General features: G+C 43.1%; 1 protein-coding gene across 3 annotated transcripts in view; it reads right to left on the bottom strand.

Annotated features, from left to right (window-relative positions):
* Positions 1-17,086, bottom strand: part of naa35 (N-alpha-acetyltransferase 35, NatC auxiliary subunit) — a 98,436-nt gene that overhangs the window by 14,206 nt on the left and 67,144 nt on the right. For 2 of the 3 annotated variants that reach the window (XM_068030056.1, XM_068030057.1), the window contains exons 18-20: positions 9,907-10,043; positions 5,710-5,777; positions 2,119-2,259 (exon numbers count right to left, since the gene is read on the bottom strand). In XM_068030056.1, the coding sequence (XP_067886157.1) occupies positions 2,119-2,259; positions 5,710-5,777; positions 9,907-10,043 (346 nt within the window). Of the gene's footprint in view, positions 1-2,118; positions 2,260-4,667; positions 4,830-5,709; positions 5,778-9,906; positions 10,044-17,086 lie in introns of those variants that run through there. The other variant, XR_010974897.1, reaches the window with a different exon arrangement.

The following is a 17,086-nucleotide window of genomic DNA, read 5'->3' as shown; positions in this document are numbered from 1 at the left end:
AGTGGCTACTGGAAGGGAAGGAAGCAGAGGCAGCCGATTTAATGGTCTCGATGGTACCTGGAGGAGGGTAGCATAGGGTAATGTTACTGGATTAATAATTTAGAGGCCCGAACTAATGCTCTAGGGACATGAGTTCAAATTCCACCACGATAGCTGGTTTCATGGTCACCTTACTGAGACTAGCTTTTTATTCCAGATTTATTATTTAATTTTTAATTGCATTAATAAATCCGGAATAAAAAGCTAGTCTCAGTAATGGTGACCGTGAAACTACCGGATTGCTATAAAAAACCCATCTGGCTCACTACTGTTCTTCAGGGGAAGAAATCTGCCATACTTACCTGATCTGGCCTACTTGTGACTTCAGACCCACACGAACATGGCTGATTCTTAACTGCCCTCTGAAATGGCCCAGCAAGCCATTCATTGTTGGTGGCTCACCACCACTTGCTCAAGGGAAATTAGGGATGGTCAATAAATGCTGGCCTTGCCAGCAATGCTCACATCCCAAGCACAAATAAAAAAAAAATCTTACTGACGAAGATGTCCATGAGCTCCTCGCACTTATTGTTGGAAGTTAGGATGGAGGAGAAAGGGGTTTAAGACAACGATTTACAGTAGAGAAAAGAAGCTGAGGGTTATCTTTGCATTCCAGGATGATCCTGGAATAGTAAGCAGTTTTAGCAGATGACAGTAGGACCCAATAATGCTGGCGAGGATGGTTAAACTAGTTTTCGGCCTTATCCTTTCAAGTCTGCGTCCTTAAGGCAGCGGTGAGAGCTGTACCGGGGAGAACTGCCAGGGTGAGAGTAATGGTTTTATTGGGGACTAGGGCATCAAAGGTGGAGGTGAGGGTATGGCTGAGCAAATAAGGAGCTGGAGAAATGTCGTGGCATATGGAGGGCCAAAGGCTAGACAGTCGGGATTTTGAAAGTGTAGTTTTAAGTGAATCGGTGGATAGTTTTTCCAAGGGGCGGCTACAGGAAGAGATAGGGTTGGGGTGTGGAAGGAGGATGTGGGTGGAGAGTAATATAAGGAAGTGAACAGAGATGGTCTTATCTGTGATCGGTATGATAGGTATAGCAAGAGGACAAAATCAAGGGGGTGGCCGTGAATATAGGTTGGGGAGTTTACATGAAGGGACGGATTTAGGGAATGTAAGGGGGCAGTGAACTCAGAAGAGAGTATGATGAGTTGAGAGGGAGGCTGAAATCACCCAGGATGAAACGTCATTTGGTGCAGAGGCTGAGGGAGGAAAGCAGTGAAGATATCTCAATGAGTTAATTTTTATCGTACTTGGAGCATGGTAGAGAACCAGGATTTTGAAAGAGCGGTGAGAAGGGTGGAATGAGGGGAGATGCTCAAAAGGAGGAGTAAGTACCTTACACTCCCTAAATCCGTCCCTTCATGTAAACTCCCCAACCTATATTCACGGCCACCCCCTTGATTTTGCCCTCTTGCTATACCTATCATACCGATCAGGAGTAAAGGGTTACGCCAAGGTCTCCTGATAAGCGCCACACCACCACCATGACGGACTTGGCAGGGAAAGCGGTGGAAGGAATAGGCAGTTGGGAAGGCTTCATTTCGGGGGAAAGTGTCATCACCCCTCAGCCAGGTTTCTGTGAAGGCCATGATGTTGATGCAATCATCCACAATGAGTTCATAGATGACAAAGGCCTTGTTCACAAGTGAGTAGGCAATCTGGAGGGAGATGTGTAGAGGGACAGTGAAAGCTTATCCACTGACAGAGTCCACAGGGTGAGCAGTGGGAGGGTTGAATTGGTTGCAAAAGAGATTGGCAAGATTTGCCCCCAGCTGACAGGCTGGTCTGGAAACTTGGGGAGAGAGTAGGATGGATAATTGGGGTTACTGCTTGTGATGAGCCAGCAGTGAGCGCCTCTATGAGCCTTGCAGAGGATGCCAAGAAAGGCAAAGAGGAAAGCTGTAAGCTTACCTAAGAGGAAGTCAAGCCTGGGACAGCAGCAAGAAAGCAGAAAGGTTGTAGAGTACTGAGGGTGACCATTAAATAAGAACATTTTTCTCACATAGTATTATCTTCATGATCAATAGGATAATTATATAATACTTTCGCAGTGAAATACTCCTGCTGCTCACCTTAAACTGTAGGTAGTGCACTGGTGGTGGAGTGAGAACACTGTTGAATGGAGCAAATCTATGCTCATATCGAACCTGTTCACTATCCAGTTCAAATTTTGGCTTTCTCACTTTTCCATCCATATCAAAGGCTATCATAGTCTGTACCACACAAAAAGGGGAAAAACATACCTCTAAGTAAACGTAATTTGATCGAGTAATCTTTGAAATTGTGAATGAACATAACAATCCTTTTATATACTCTAGAAAGCATATCCATTGTCTCTCGAGATAAGGAGGCCCAAAAGAAGAAAGCAATCAAATTACTAATTTAGAACAGTAGGGTGCCATGTAACACAGGATGCGCATTATCAGGGCCATTGAGTTTTGGTGACTGAATAAGTTAAATTCTGCTTTATTATATTTTATTCTGGGATTTTTACCAGTGCTTTGCAGATTGATTCAATTATTAGATGAAAACTTTAAACGAATGGCCATGATTATCATTATTTGTTCTGTTACCTGTGTATTTCATATTTATCTCTCTTTTCCTCCTCCAATGTTCAGCTCGTTGGGCTGCCCTCATTTAGTTCCATCTTACTACATACATTTGCAGTCAGAGGATCTCCAGCAATGGCTTCTCTCCTGCCCTGCACCATTACCTCTGGAATCCATTTTAACCCCTTCATCATCTACATGCTCCCCTTTGGCAAAATCATTTGGAGATATGGATTCAGCTTCCACAAGCACGCAGATGACACCAGCTCTACCTCTCTATCACCTTTCTCAACAGCTTCATTGCCTCCGTGTTGTCAAACTGCTCGCCCAACATGAATGAGATGCAATTTACTCTAGCTAAACAATGGGACAACTGACTCCATTGTCTTTGTCCCGTCACAAACTCCCTACTCATGACACTGAACCAGATTACTTACAATCACAGTGTCCTATTTGACCCTGAGATGATCCAATATCTGTCCAATCACAAAGGCAGCCTACTTCCACCTATGCAGTATTGCCTGCCTATGCCCCTACCTCTATCTATCTGCTGCTGAAACCCACATCCATACCTTTGTCACCTAAGGACTTCAATATTCCAATGCTCTCGTGGTCAGCCTACCATTCTTCACTCTTCTGTAAACTTCAGCTTATCCAAGCTCTGCTACCCATATCTTATCCTGCACCAAGACATGTTCATCCATCATCCTGGTCAATACTGACCTCCATTGTTTCATGCTTCACCAATTTTCAAGTTTAAAATTCTCATCCTTATGTTTAAATCACTTCACATCCTTGCTTCGCCCCATCTTTGTAACCCCCTTCAGCCCTACAAATCCCACAAATGCTCCTTTCCTCCGATTCTGGCTTCACGTGCATCCTCCCTCCCTTTACCTACCATTGGTGGGCATACTTTTAGCGGCCTAGGTCTCAGACTTTGAAATTTCTTCCCTACCTTCCCGCTTGCCAATTCCCTCTTTTACTTTAAGAATCTCCTTTAAACCCACCTTCTATGGCTCGCCATCCATTTTTTAACATTATGCTTCTGTGAGATAATACAGAAAAACAGCCCAAGGCACAAGTGCTATGTCAATGCTAGTTATTGTTGAAGATCTGGAGTCTGCAAGTGGAATCCTGGGCCCTGGAGAAATATAAGGAGGAATTTGGATCTACATGACAGGTGGGGAGCGGAGGGGGGAATGTGGGAGGGAGGGAAAATGAAGACATGGCATGGGAGAAGTTGGTTTGAAGGAGCCATTGTGGGCTTGGAGACACCCTGTTCTATGTCCCTGGCTATCATCCTGGACTGAGGGTAGTTTTAATTGTGAAATGTGTTTAAATACTCTATTTGCTAATTGTATAATTATTCTGTAATAATTAGAATATTTATATTTGGGTAACACAGGTGACGTAATTTTCCTGCTCTATTTAACATAAATTTTCAAAGTTTAATTCACCTCAAGAAAAACCCTTCAAATAAAGTAAGATCATAAACATGGAATAAAGCACATATTTCACAATTACATAATTAAATCTGTTTTACGTTTTTCCAACAGTGCCATAACCGTTCATTCAATAGTTGTTTTGATCTTCTCCCAAGTAAAAGTTAATCATTGGTCATAGTTTAAATGTGAAAGACTACCTTTAACTTCGTGTTAAAAATTCTTCAAGTTATTTTCAAACACAAAGAAATGTCTGTCACAGAAGGAGTAGATAAAGCTTCTATTTGAAAATGCCACAAAAGAACCATCTGGGACCACAAAAGAACCATCTGAGGCATGTGGGAAACTGCGAAGAGCACAAGCTCAGATTGCACAGATGTGGTTAGTAACCCCCTTCAAGAGTTCTGGTGAAAAATTCCAGTCAAAGCATAGAGGCTGAGGCTTTCCAATAAAAACTTTAATGAAGGTCTTAAAAGTCAGAATTACAATTCTGTCACTAAATGTAATCACGTTATTGTGAAATATGTATGTTTATATTTTCATTTTAATTAAAACTTTATTTTGAAGATTATAAATGACAATGATCAAGAAAAAAGGGGCAAGTAAGAACAAGTGATTTGGCAAGTTCACCTTCTCCTTTCTTTGATTTGCATGTGTTCCTGATTGTTCATTCAGGATTGGTTATTTTCATAAGTCCTTAGCAGTTTCTCATTGGTAGTTTTCTAGCTGTTTTTCTCCTGCTTTTGATTCATATGTTCCCTAACTCTTCAGTTGCGATTTGCTGCTGTTTTACTATCAGCCAATCAACAGAGAGTGACAGAAAAAAGATTGACAGGAAATGTTAGACTTACAGGAAGTGTGCACTGTCGGCAAGACTGGATATATTATGGGTACTGTACGTCAGCAGATTGCAAATATAAAAGCCTAAAATTAAACTTAATATTGAATACAACACTGTAAATGGAAAAACAACCAATAACTATAATTGAAAATCAGGCCTTCTCTTGGTATGTTCCCTTTAGAGATATCTCTGGACATTGATACCTCAGAATTAGCTACCAAATGCTCCTACCTCTGTATATTGGCAGTGTACATCCTAATTAGATGGTAACAGTCTTAAAGGCAGGACACGGTTCTCCATTTCAAATTTACCTCAGTTAATTACACCCCAATGTTTAGCACTGTCTTGGGGTTGCAACAAAGTATGCTTTGAAATGTAACTAACATTTTAATCTTTGAGGTGCTGTGTTGTCTCACTTTGGAGCAGCAATCCTTGCTGCCACACAGTGGTGAAATGTGGGTTTGCTCCTGCAGGCTCCACAAACTGATAATATGCCAGCTATTACCAGTGAGAGAGCAGTCAGGTACTACTTCACAGGGAAGAGCTAAATGTTGTCTCTGTGCTGTCTTCACATTCCAGCATCTGGCCCAAGAGCCTACAATGCAGAGGCCTAGGAACAAATTGCAAGTGCATCATCGATTGTTCTGTGAAATAATTTTTTTTGTATGGGTTGGGATGGGGGGTGTGGGGGAAAATAATCTCCTCATTTTGTGGTTGCAATGTTATCCTCCCCCTTCTTTCCAATCTCTACTTTTGAGCTTCTTCTTCCTCTCACTGCAGAAGAACTGACTTGCTATTTACTGACATTTTGAAAAATAAAAACATCCTCACCTTATACATTCCAGCACACATATTATGATAAGCCTGGCTCAAGGTGATTTCTTTGCTCAGAGGTCGAACTGTATTTAAGATAAAGAAATGTTTTTATCAAGTCCCAAAAATAATACAATTCTGCAATGTTTGAAAAGTCTTGAAACTGAAATAATTGTTTAGTCTTTAGAGTCCACTTTAACAAGTTTTCTGCAAATGCCTTTAAAAATTATGTCATGAAATGGCATTGGTTTCTGCTTTCTTAGTTCCCAAACTAACAGACAGGATACCACTATTGAGAACTAGTCATTTCCGGTGGCACTTTGAATCTGGCACCAAGTCTTGATATGCAGCAGCAGTGATGTCTGCGAACAGGGTAAGTAGCCAAGTATTCATACATAGCAAACCAGGAGATTAAAAGCATTTAATATACTTCACTTTTAATATAAATGTTCAGATAATGAAATAAATGATAATGATTGGAATAAGATAGAAGCTAAAATAAAGATAAAACTTAATTTTTTTTTAAAAATGTGGGTTTTTAATCATTATGGAGAAATTTGACATTTTACAAGTATAAAATTAGCTTTTCAGGGTCAGTGAGGATGTTTAGCATTAATTATGAAGTGAGCACAACATTAAAAACCCAGTGAACCTAATTCAACAAGATATAACTGTTTCAATGGTTTTTACAGCAGGAACAAGAGTGGAAGTTCGCATCAATTACATTAATTTCCATTGATTGCAGTCCAGGGTGCCTTCACAGCACACCTTCTGGAGAAGTATAGTATCACTGACAACAATTTCTGTATTTCCGCAATATTCTGATTCTGCACATGGGGTAGACATGGCGTAGTGGTAAGATCACTGGACTAGTATTCCAGAGACCCAGGCTAATACTCTGGGGACATGAGTTCAAATTCCACCATGGCAGCTGGTTAAATTCAAGTTCAAGTAATTAATAAATTCAATAAATAAAGGAAAACAATTGGAAACCAGTCTCAGTAATGGTGACCACGAAACATCGATTGTCATGAAAACCCATCTGGTTCACTAATATCCTTTACGGAAGGAAATCTGCCGTCCTTACCTGGTCTGGTGATTCCAGACCTACAGTAATGTGGATGACTCTTAGCAGGCCTCTGAAAATAGCCTAGCAAGCCATTCAGTTGTTTAAAAACTGCTACACAAAAAGTTGAAAAGGAATAAAATCGGACGGAACAGAGGAAACGATAATGGCAAACTCAGCCCTGTCGACTCCACAAAGTCCTCCTTAATAACATCTGGAGGCTTGTGCCAAAATTGGGAGAGCTGTCCCACAGACTAGTCACACAGCAGCCTGACAGTCGTACTCACCAAATCATACCTTACATCCAATGTCTCAGACACATCACCATTCTTGTCAGCAGGACAGACCCACCAGAGGTGGCAGCACAGTTTTATACAGTTGGGAGGAAGTTGCCCTGGGAGTCCTCAACATTGAGTCCGGACCCCATGAAGTCTCATGGCATCAGGCCAAACATGGGCAAGGAAACCTCCTGCTGATTACCACCTACCGTCCTCCCACAGCTAATGAATCAGTACTCCTCCAGGTTGAACATCACTTGCAATAATCACTGAGGGTGGTAAGGTCACAGAATGTACTCTAGGTGGGGGACTTCAATGTCCATTACCAAGAGTACCTCGGTACCACCACTACTGACCAAGCTGGCCAAGTCCCGAAGGACATATGTGCCAGACTGGGCCTGCAGCAGGTGGCGAGGGACCAAGAGAGAAAAACCTACTAGACCTCGTCCTCACCAATCCATCTGCTGCAGATGCATCTGCCCATGACAGTACTGGCAGGAGTGACCATTGCACAGTCCTTGTGGAGATGAAGTCCCATCTTCACATTAAGGATACCTTCCATCGTGTTGTGTGGCACTATCATTGTGCTAAATGGAACAGATTTAGAACCGATATGGCAGTTCAAAACTGGGCACCCATGAGGCGCTGTGGACGATCAGCAGCAACAGAATTGTACTCAACCACATGATCTGGCATATCCCTCACTCTACCATTACCATCAACACGAGGGATAAACCCCAGTTCAACAAAAAGTGGGACAGAGCATGCCAGGAGCAGCAGCAGGCATACCTCAAAATGAGATAACAACATCGTGAAGCCACAACACAGGCCTACTTGCATGCTAAACAGCGGAAGCAGCATGTGATAAACAGAGCTAAACAATCTCACAACCAATGGATCAGATCATAGCTCTAAAGTCCTGCCACATCCTGTTGTGAATGGTGGTAGACAATTCAACAACTGACCGGAGAAGGCTCCACAAATACCCCATCCTCAATGATGGAAGAGCCCAGCACATCAGTGCAAAAGAAAAGGCTGAAACTGCGCCCCGAGCCGAGCTGTTCCAGTACAGCTACATCACTGGCATCTACCCGACAATGTGGAAAATTGCCCCAGTATGCAAAAGTGTGGAAAGGAAATCCGACCCCAGTCCGAATGCCGGACCAGGAAGTCCGAATGCCGGACCAGGAAGTCCGACATGACCCGGTCTGAACCAGACACGTGTTGTCGGATCCCGTCGGGGTCAGGTCGGGTAGCAGGCCTTTACATCAGTACATGGGTAAAAACCTGCTACCCGACCTGACCCTGACGACATGTGTCAGGTTCGGGCTGGGTGGGGTCGGACTTCCGGGTCCGGCATTCGGGCTCAGTCGGGTTTCCTTTGCACACAAGTATGTCCTTTTCACAAAAAGCAGGACAAATCCAAATCAGCCAATTACCGCCCCATCAGTTTACTCTTGATGATCAGCAAAGTGACAGAAGGTGTCATCAACAGTGCTATCAAGCGGCACTTACTCAGCAATAACCTGCTCACTGATGCTCAGTTTAGGTTCTGCTAGGGCTGCTCGGCTCCTGACCTCATCACAACCTATGTCCAAATATGGACAAATGAGCTAAACTCAAGGGGTGAGGTGAGAGTGATTGCCCTTGATATCAAGGCAGCATTTGACAGGGTGTGGCATCAAGCAACCCTAGCCAAATTGAAGTCAATGGGAATCAAGGGGAAAACTCTCCACTGGTTGGATTCATATGTAGTACAAAGGAAGATGCTTGTGGTTGTTGGAGGCCAATCATCTCAGCCCCAGAACATTGCTGCAGGAGTTCCTCAGGGAAGTGTCCTAGGCCCAGCCATTTTCAGCTGCTTCATCAATGTCCTTCTCTCCATCATAAGGTCAGAAGTGGGGATGCTCGCAAATGATTGTACGATGTTCAGTACCATTCGCAACTCTTCAGATACTGAAGCAGTCCGTGTCCATATGCAGCAAGACCTGGACAACATTCAGGCTTGGGCTGAAAAGTGGCAAGTAACATTTGCACCAGGTAATGATGATCTCCAACAAGAGAGAATCTAGCTATCTCCCCATGACATTGAACGGCATTACTATCACCCACTATCAACATCCTCGGGGGTTACCATTGACCAGAAACTGAACTGGACCAGCCACATAGATATCGTGGCTACAAGAGCAGGTTGGGAATTCTGTGGCAAGTAAACCCCACCTGACTCCCCAAAGCCTGTCCACCATGTACAAGGCACAAGTCAGGAGTGTGATGGAATACTCTTCACTTGCCTGGATGAGTGCAGGTCCAACAACACTCAGGAAGCTCAACACCATCCGCTTGATCAGCACCCCATCCACTACCTTAAGCATTCACTCCCTCCACCATTGACACACAGTGGCAGCAGTGTGTACCATCTACAAGATGCACTACAGCAACTCACCACGGCTCCTTCAAAACCCGTGACCTCTTCCACCCAGAAAGACAAGGACAGCGGATGCATAGGAACACCACCATCTGCAAGTTCCCCTCCAAGCCACACATCATCTGGACTTGGAAATATATCGTCGTTCCTTCACTGTCATTGGATCAATATCCAAACAGCACTGTGGTTGTACTTACACCACATGGACTGCAGCGGTTTGAGAAGGCTGCTCATTACCATCTTCTCAAGGGCAATTAGGGATGGGCAATAAATGATGGCCTAGCCAGCACAGCCCACATCCCACGAAACAATTAAAAAAGAATGTGCAGGCTCCAGAAGTTGCTGTCAGTTTCAGTGGAGTATTGACAACCAATGCTGACAATCTTGCCGTCATCACTATTGCAAAATATGGGCCAGAGTTTATTTTAGATAGCACAAATCTCTACCTTTCTTTTTCTTTTTTGTCTTTTTGCTGCTGCGCCCTTTCTGTTGTTCCTCCACAATCCGCTCCTCTGCCATCTGAGAGGAGTCAGCACGGCTCAGTGTTGATATCAGCCAAGCATATAGGAATTCTGAAAGATACCTGCAGAGCAGTATACAGCAAAATGTATTTTTATTTATAAAACCCATAAATGGGCTATGGGACCACCTTTTGGATATGCAGTAGGAACTATGCAAACAGACAAGTAATTTTCACAGAATATCCTAGTCAGGGAACAGTTGGCAGTACTGATTTAAAAATACAAATTGTACTAAATGAGCTGAAGTTGTCTTGATTTTGAAACTAGCTTTGCATGCCTATCAGATTTGTATAATCAATTATGAGCAGTCAAATAAGATGAGAAAGTGAAAAACAGGACACACCAAAATAGCAAGTACAGTATCTTGGAGTGGGTTATGCCTGAAATGGACAGATATACCAATGTTGAAGGTTTTGCTTATTTGTGCAAGGGTCACTGTGGATCAAGAAAACATTATGTGATGAGATTATGGGGAATTTATTTTCTATATGGGATCGTTAATTTTTGCTTAATTTGAGTGTTAAAACCTGGTACTTAAGAGAGGGTTGACATACTCCATGGCCCTTTGGTCAGATTATTCTCTATAAATTATAAAACTGAGATATTTATTCAAAATAAACTTGCTGAACTGATCTATTTTCACATAAAACAAAGTAAAATGAAGAGTAAATTATGCTAGATCCTGCACATGCATGATTATAGAGGAGACAGCAATGAGCATAGCAATTTTGAATATTCCAAAGGTTCAAAATTAAAACCAATTATTGATATAAAAATCATGTCACAATACTAACTCCATTTTATCTAGGCATCCAAATTTAGAATAGTTTCTAAATATATCAGCCTATTCCCTCAAAGAACACTTTAAGATGCCTTCATTAAACCTTATACTGGTCATGGAAATTTTAGATGATTAGATTAGAGATACAGCACTGAAACAGGCCCTTCGGCCCACCGAGTCTGTGCCGAACATCAACCACCCATTTATACTAATCCTACACTAATCCCATATTCCTACCAAGCATCCCCACCTGTCCCTATATTTCCCTACCACCTACCTATACTAGTGACAATTTATAATGGCCAATTTACCTATCAACCTGCAAGTCTTTTGGCTTGTGGGAGGAAACCGGAGCACCCGGAGAAAACCCACGCAGACACAGGGAGAACTTGCAAACTCCACACAGGCAGTACCCGGAATCGAACCCGGGTCCCTGGAGCTGTGAGGCTGCGGTGCTAACCACTGCACCACTGTGCCGCCCAAATTTGAAAAAACAGGATATATTTTCTTTTGCTTTATCCTCCCTTTTGTTTTATATCTGTGCGGTGTAAAAGGTGAGGCCAGCAGCAGGATGGAGCAGTGTAAAAGGCAAGGCTGTGAGATGAGCGGGGCTGGGAGATGAGTGGAGCAACATAAGAGAGAGGCTGGGAGTAGGCTATTTCTCTGGCTGTGAGACTAAACCTAACAGCAAGGAAAAAGAAATCAAAAAGTGACATCACAGGACATGGAGTCACACGAGGTGAATAAGACTAGATCAATTAATTAGTATAAAAAGTAAAGCCAATTTGATAATTTATCATGTAATTAAAATCAGTGTTCAATTAATCAATCTGATCAAGAGGAGAAAGTTAAAATTAAATAGTAAGGGACAGTATCACTAAAGGGTTCTGAATTTTTCAGTAGATTAAAATCTGAGGAATACAGATATTAAGAGTTAAGTAAAACATCCTGTTCTATGTGGAATCTCCAGAACGTTTTGCATATCCTGGACAACCACGTGTGCAGGAAGTGTTGTCAGCTGGAGAAGCGTGAACTCCGGATTTTGGAGCTTGAGCAGCAACTGGCGTCACTGCGGTGCACTCGTGGGGCTGAGAGCTACATGGATAGCACTTTTCTGGATGTAGTCACCCCGCAGCTTAAGGGTATGCAGGCAGACAGGAATGGGTGACTGCCAGACAGTCAAGGAGGACCAGGCAGGTAGTGCAGGAGTCCCCAAATTGCAGCTCGCTTTCCAACTGGTAATCAGTTCTGTACTGGTGAGAGTGATGGTTCCTCTGGGGAGTGCAACCACAGCCAAGTCCATGGCACTGCGGCTGGCTCAGTTGTACACGGTGTCAGGAGGAAGATTGGGAAAGCAATAGCGATAGGGGATTCAATATTTACGAGAACAGACGGGCGTTTCTGCGGCTGTACATGTGAATCCAGGATGGTATGTTGCCGCCCTGGTGCCAGGGTCAAGGATGCTACTGAGTGGCTGCGGCGCACTGAAGAGGAAGGGTGAACAGCCAGTGGTCATGGTCCATATCAGTACTAATGATATAAAGAGGGATGAGGGCCTGCAGGCAGATGTTAGGGAACTAGGAAAGAAACAAGCAAGAAGGACCTCAAACGTAGTAATCTCCAGTACAGTTCCTGTGCTATGTGCTAGTGAGTGTAGAAATAGGAAGATACAGCAGATGAATGTGTGGCTGGAGAGATGGTACAGGAGGTAGGGGTTTCGATTCCTGGGACATTGGGACCAGTTCTGGGGGAATATGGGACCTGTACAGGCCAGAAGGATTGCACCTGAACAGAAACGGGACCAATGTCCTTGCAGGGTGGTTTGCTAGTGCTATTCGGGAAGGTTTAAACTAATTTGGGACGGGGGTGGAGTTGGGGGTGGGGTGGGGCGGCAGTGGAAACAAGGTGCACAAAGAATGGGAAAGACAGATACCACTAGAGTAGGAAATAGCAAGGCATTAGGTGGGGTCAGAGTAAGAAGGAATGGAATAAGGTCTAAATTAGGTTTACTGTGTATGTATATGAACACACAGAATGTGGTAAATAAGGTTGGTGAGCTGCAGGCGCAGATAGTCATGAGAATATGATGGCTGTGACGATAATGGAGGCCTGGCTCAAAAAAGGACTGGTGTATTCAGGCAAGATACAGGCAAGCTAGAGAAGGAAAGAAAGGAGGAGGAGTGGCAATATTGATTAAGGTGAATGTTATAGTGCTGGAGAGGATGTCCTAGAAGGGTCAAGGACAGATCTATTTGGTTTAAGAATCAATAGAGGTACCATTACACTACTGGGTGTATTTTATAGGCCACCAATTAATGGGAAAGATATAGAGGAGCAAATTTGCAAGAAAGTTACAGAGAGGTGCAAAACTCTACAGTGATTATAATGGGGGATTTTAATTATCCCAATATAGACTGGGAAAGTAACATTGCAAAGGACAGAGCGGAGAATAATGTCTGAATTGTGTTCAGGATAATTTTCCAGATCAGTGTATTTCCAGCGCAATGAGGAAGGCGGCATTGCTGGATATGGTACTGGGGAATGAGGTGGGTCAAGTGGTTCAAGTGTCAGTTTTATGGGACAGTGATCATTAGGTTTAGGTTAGTTATGGAAAGGACAAGAGGCAATCCAGAGTAAAAATAATTAATTGGGGGAGGGCCAGTTTTAATGGGATGAGAACAGACCTGGTCCAGGTAAATCGGAATGAAAGATTGGCAGGCAAAACTGTAGCAGAACAAAGGGCTGCCTTTAAAGAGGAGATGGACATCATTTACAGCAGAGTTACATTCCTACAAGGGGGTAAGAAACATAGAAAATAGGAGCAGGAGTAGGCCATTCGGCCCTTCGAACCTGCTCCGCCATTCATTATCATCCAACTCAGTAACCTGTTCCCGCTTTCGCCCCATACCCTTTGATCCCTTTAGACCCAAGAGCTATATCTAACTCCTTCTTGAAAATATACAATGTTTTGGCCTCAACTGCTTTCTGTGGTAGCGAATTCCACAGCCTCACCACTCTCTGGGTGAAGTAATATCTCTTCATCTCAGTCCTGAAAGGTTTACCCCGTTTCCTTAGACTATGACCCCCTAGTTCTGGACACGCCCACCATCAGGAACATCCTTCCTGCATCTACCCTGTTAAGTCCTGTTAGAATTTAATAGGTTTCTATGAGATGCCCCCTCACTCTTCTGAACTCCAGCGAATATAATCCTGACCAACTCAATCTCTCCTCATACGTCAGTTCTGCCATCCCAGGAATCAGTCTGGTAAACCTTCGCTGCACTCCCTCTATAGCAAGAACATCCTTCCTCAGATAAGGAGACCCAAAACTGCACACAATATTCCAGATGTGGCCTCACCAAGGCCCTGTATAATTGCAGCAAGACATCCCTGCTCCTGTACTTGAATCCTCTTGCTATGAAGGCCAACATACCATTTGCCTTTTTTACCGCCTGTTGTGCCTGCATGCTTACTTTCAGCAACTGGTATATGAGAACACCTAGGTCTCACTGCATATTCCCCTCTCTCAGTTTATAGCCGTTCAAATAACCTGCCTTCCTGTTTTTGCTACCAAAGTGGATAATCTCACATTTATCCACATTATACTGCATCTGCCATACATTTGCCCACATCACCCTGAAGCCTCTCTGCATCCTCCTCCCACCCAGTTGTGTGTCATCTGCAAATTTGGAGATATTACATTTAGTTTGCTCATCTAAATCCTTAATATATATTGTGAATAGCTGGGGTCCTAGCACCGATCCCTGCGGTACCCCACTCGTCACTGCCTGCCATTCGGAAAAAGACCCATTTATCCCTACTCTGTTTCCTGTCTGCCAACCAATTTTCTATCCATCGCAATACACTACCCCCAATCCCATGCGCTTTAATTTTACACGCTAATCTCTTATGTGGGACTTTGTCGAAAGCCTTCTGAAAGTCCCAATAAACCACATCCACTGGCTCCCCCTCATCAACTCTACTAGTTACATCTTTGAAGAATTCTAGTAGATTTGTCAAGCATGATTTCCCTTTCGTAAATCCATGCTGACTCTGCCGGATTCTACCACTGTTCTCCAAGTGCTTTGCTATAAAATCTTTGATAATGGACTCTAGAATTTTCCCCACTACCGATGTCAGGCTGACTGGTCTACAATTCCCTGCTTTCTCTCTGCCTCCCTTTTTAAATAGTGGGGTTACATTAGCTACCTTCCAATCTGTAGGAACTGTTCCAGAGTCTATAGAATCTTGGAAGATGACCACCAATGCATCCACTATTTCTAGGGCCACTTCCTTAAGTACTCTGGGATGCAGATTATTAGGCCGTGGGGATTTATCAGCCTTTAATCCCATCAATTTCCCCAACACCATTTCTCTACTAATACTGATTTCCTTCAGTTCCTCTCTCTCACTAAGCCCTGTGTTCCCCAACATTTCTGGTATGATATTTGTGTCCTCCTTTGTGAAGACAGAACCGAAGTATGCATTTAGTTGGTCAGCCATTTCTTTGTTCCCCATAATAAATTTCCCTGTTTCTGACTGTAAGGGACCTACATTTGTCTTCACCAATCTTTTTCTCTTCACATAGCTATAGAAACTTTTACAGTCAGTTTTTATGTTCCCTGCAAGCTTGCTCTCGTACTCTATTTTCCCCTTCTTAATCAATCCCCTGGTCCTCCTTTGCTGAATTCTAAACTGCTTCCAATCATCAGGTCTGTTGTTTTTTCTGGCGAATTTATATGCCTCTTCCTTGGATCTAATGCTATCTCTAATGTCCCTTGTAAGCCATGATTTGGCTACCTTTCCCATTTTACTTTTGCGCCAGACAGGGATAAACAATTGTCGCAGTTCATCCATGCGCTCTTTAAATATTTGCCATTGCCTATCCACTGTCATCCCTTTAAGTAACGTTTCCCAATCCGTCATATCCAACTCGTGCCTCATACCTTCGTAGTTTCCTTTACTATGATTCAGGACCCTAGTCTCAGAATGAACTACGTCACTCTTGATCTTGATGAAGAATTCTACCATACTATGGTCGCTCAGCCCCAAGGGGTCTCGCACTACTAGATTGTCAATTATTCCTCTCTCATTACACAATACCCAGTCTAAGATGGCCTGCTCTCTAGTTGGCTCCTCAACGCATTGGTCCAGAAAACCATCCCGTATACACTCCAAGAATTCCTCTTCTACGGTATTGTGACTAATTTGATTTGCCCAATCTATATGCAGTTAAAGTAAGGTAGGACAAATAAAGCCAGAGCTTTCTGGACGATGAAAGGGATAGAAAGTAAGATGAAGCAGAAAAAGGGTGCATATGATAGATGTCAGGTTGGTAATACAAGTGAAAACCAGAATGAATATCCAAAGTTTAGAAGTGAAACAAGAAACAAAAGAAGCAAAGAGAGAGTATGAGAAATGACTGGCAGCCAACATAAACAGGAATCCAAAAATGTTCCACAGGTATATAAGTAGTAAAAGGGTGGTAAAAAGGAGTGGGGCTGATTAGGGACAAAAAGGGGATTTATGCATTGAGGCGAGGGCATGACTGAGGTACTATATGAGTACTTTGCATCTGCCTTTACCAAAGAACAGGATGCTGCCAAAGACATAGTGAAAGAGATAGTTGAGACACTGGATGGGATGAAAATTGATCAAGAGAAGGTATCAGGAAGGTTGGCTGTACTTCAAGTTGATAGGTCACCAGGACCGGATGAGATGCACTCGAGGATACCGAGGGAAGTAAGGATGGAAACTGCAGAGGTACTGGCCATAATCTTCCAGTCCTCCTTAGATACAGAGGTGGTGCCAGAAGACTGGAGAATTGCAAATATTAAACCCTTGTTCAAAAAAGAGTTTAAGGATAAGCTGAGCAACTACAGCAGACCAGTCAGTTTAACACAAGTGGTGGGAAAGCTTTTAGAAACGATAATCTGGGACAAAAGTAACAGCCACTTGGACAATTGTAGATTAAGAAAGGAAAGCCAGCACGGATTTATTAAGAGCAAATCATGTTTAACTAACTTGACTGAGTTTTTTGATGAGCTGACAGAGCGGGTTGCTGAGGGTAATGCGTTTGATGTGGTGTACATGGACTTCCAAAAGGCGTTTGATACAGTGCCATATAACAGGGTTGCCAGCAAAATTGAAGCCCATGGAATAAAAGAGACAGTGGCAGCATGGATATGAAGTTGGCTGAGTAACAGGAAAGAGAGAGTAGTGGTGAATGGTTGTTTTTTGGACTGGAGGAAGGTATGTAGTGGAGTTCCCCAGGGGTCGGTGTTAAGACCCCTGCTTTTCTTGATCTATATTAATGACCTAGAC

Source organism: Heterodontus francisci, chromosome 4 (genome assembly GCF_036365525.1).
Source record: "Heterodontus francisci isolate sHetFra1 chromosome 4, sHetFra1.hap1, whole genome shotgun sequence".
Taxonomy (NCBI): domain Eukaryota; kingdom Metazoa; phylum Chordata; class Chondrichthyes; order Heterodontiformes; family Heterodontidae; genus Heterodontus; species Heterodontus francisci.
Note: the sequence above shows the minus strand (reverse complement) of the source record. Positions and strands in the feature narration are given on the sequence as shown.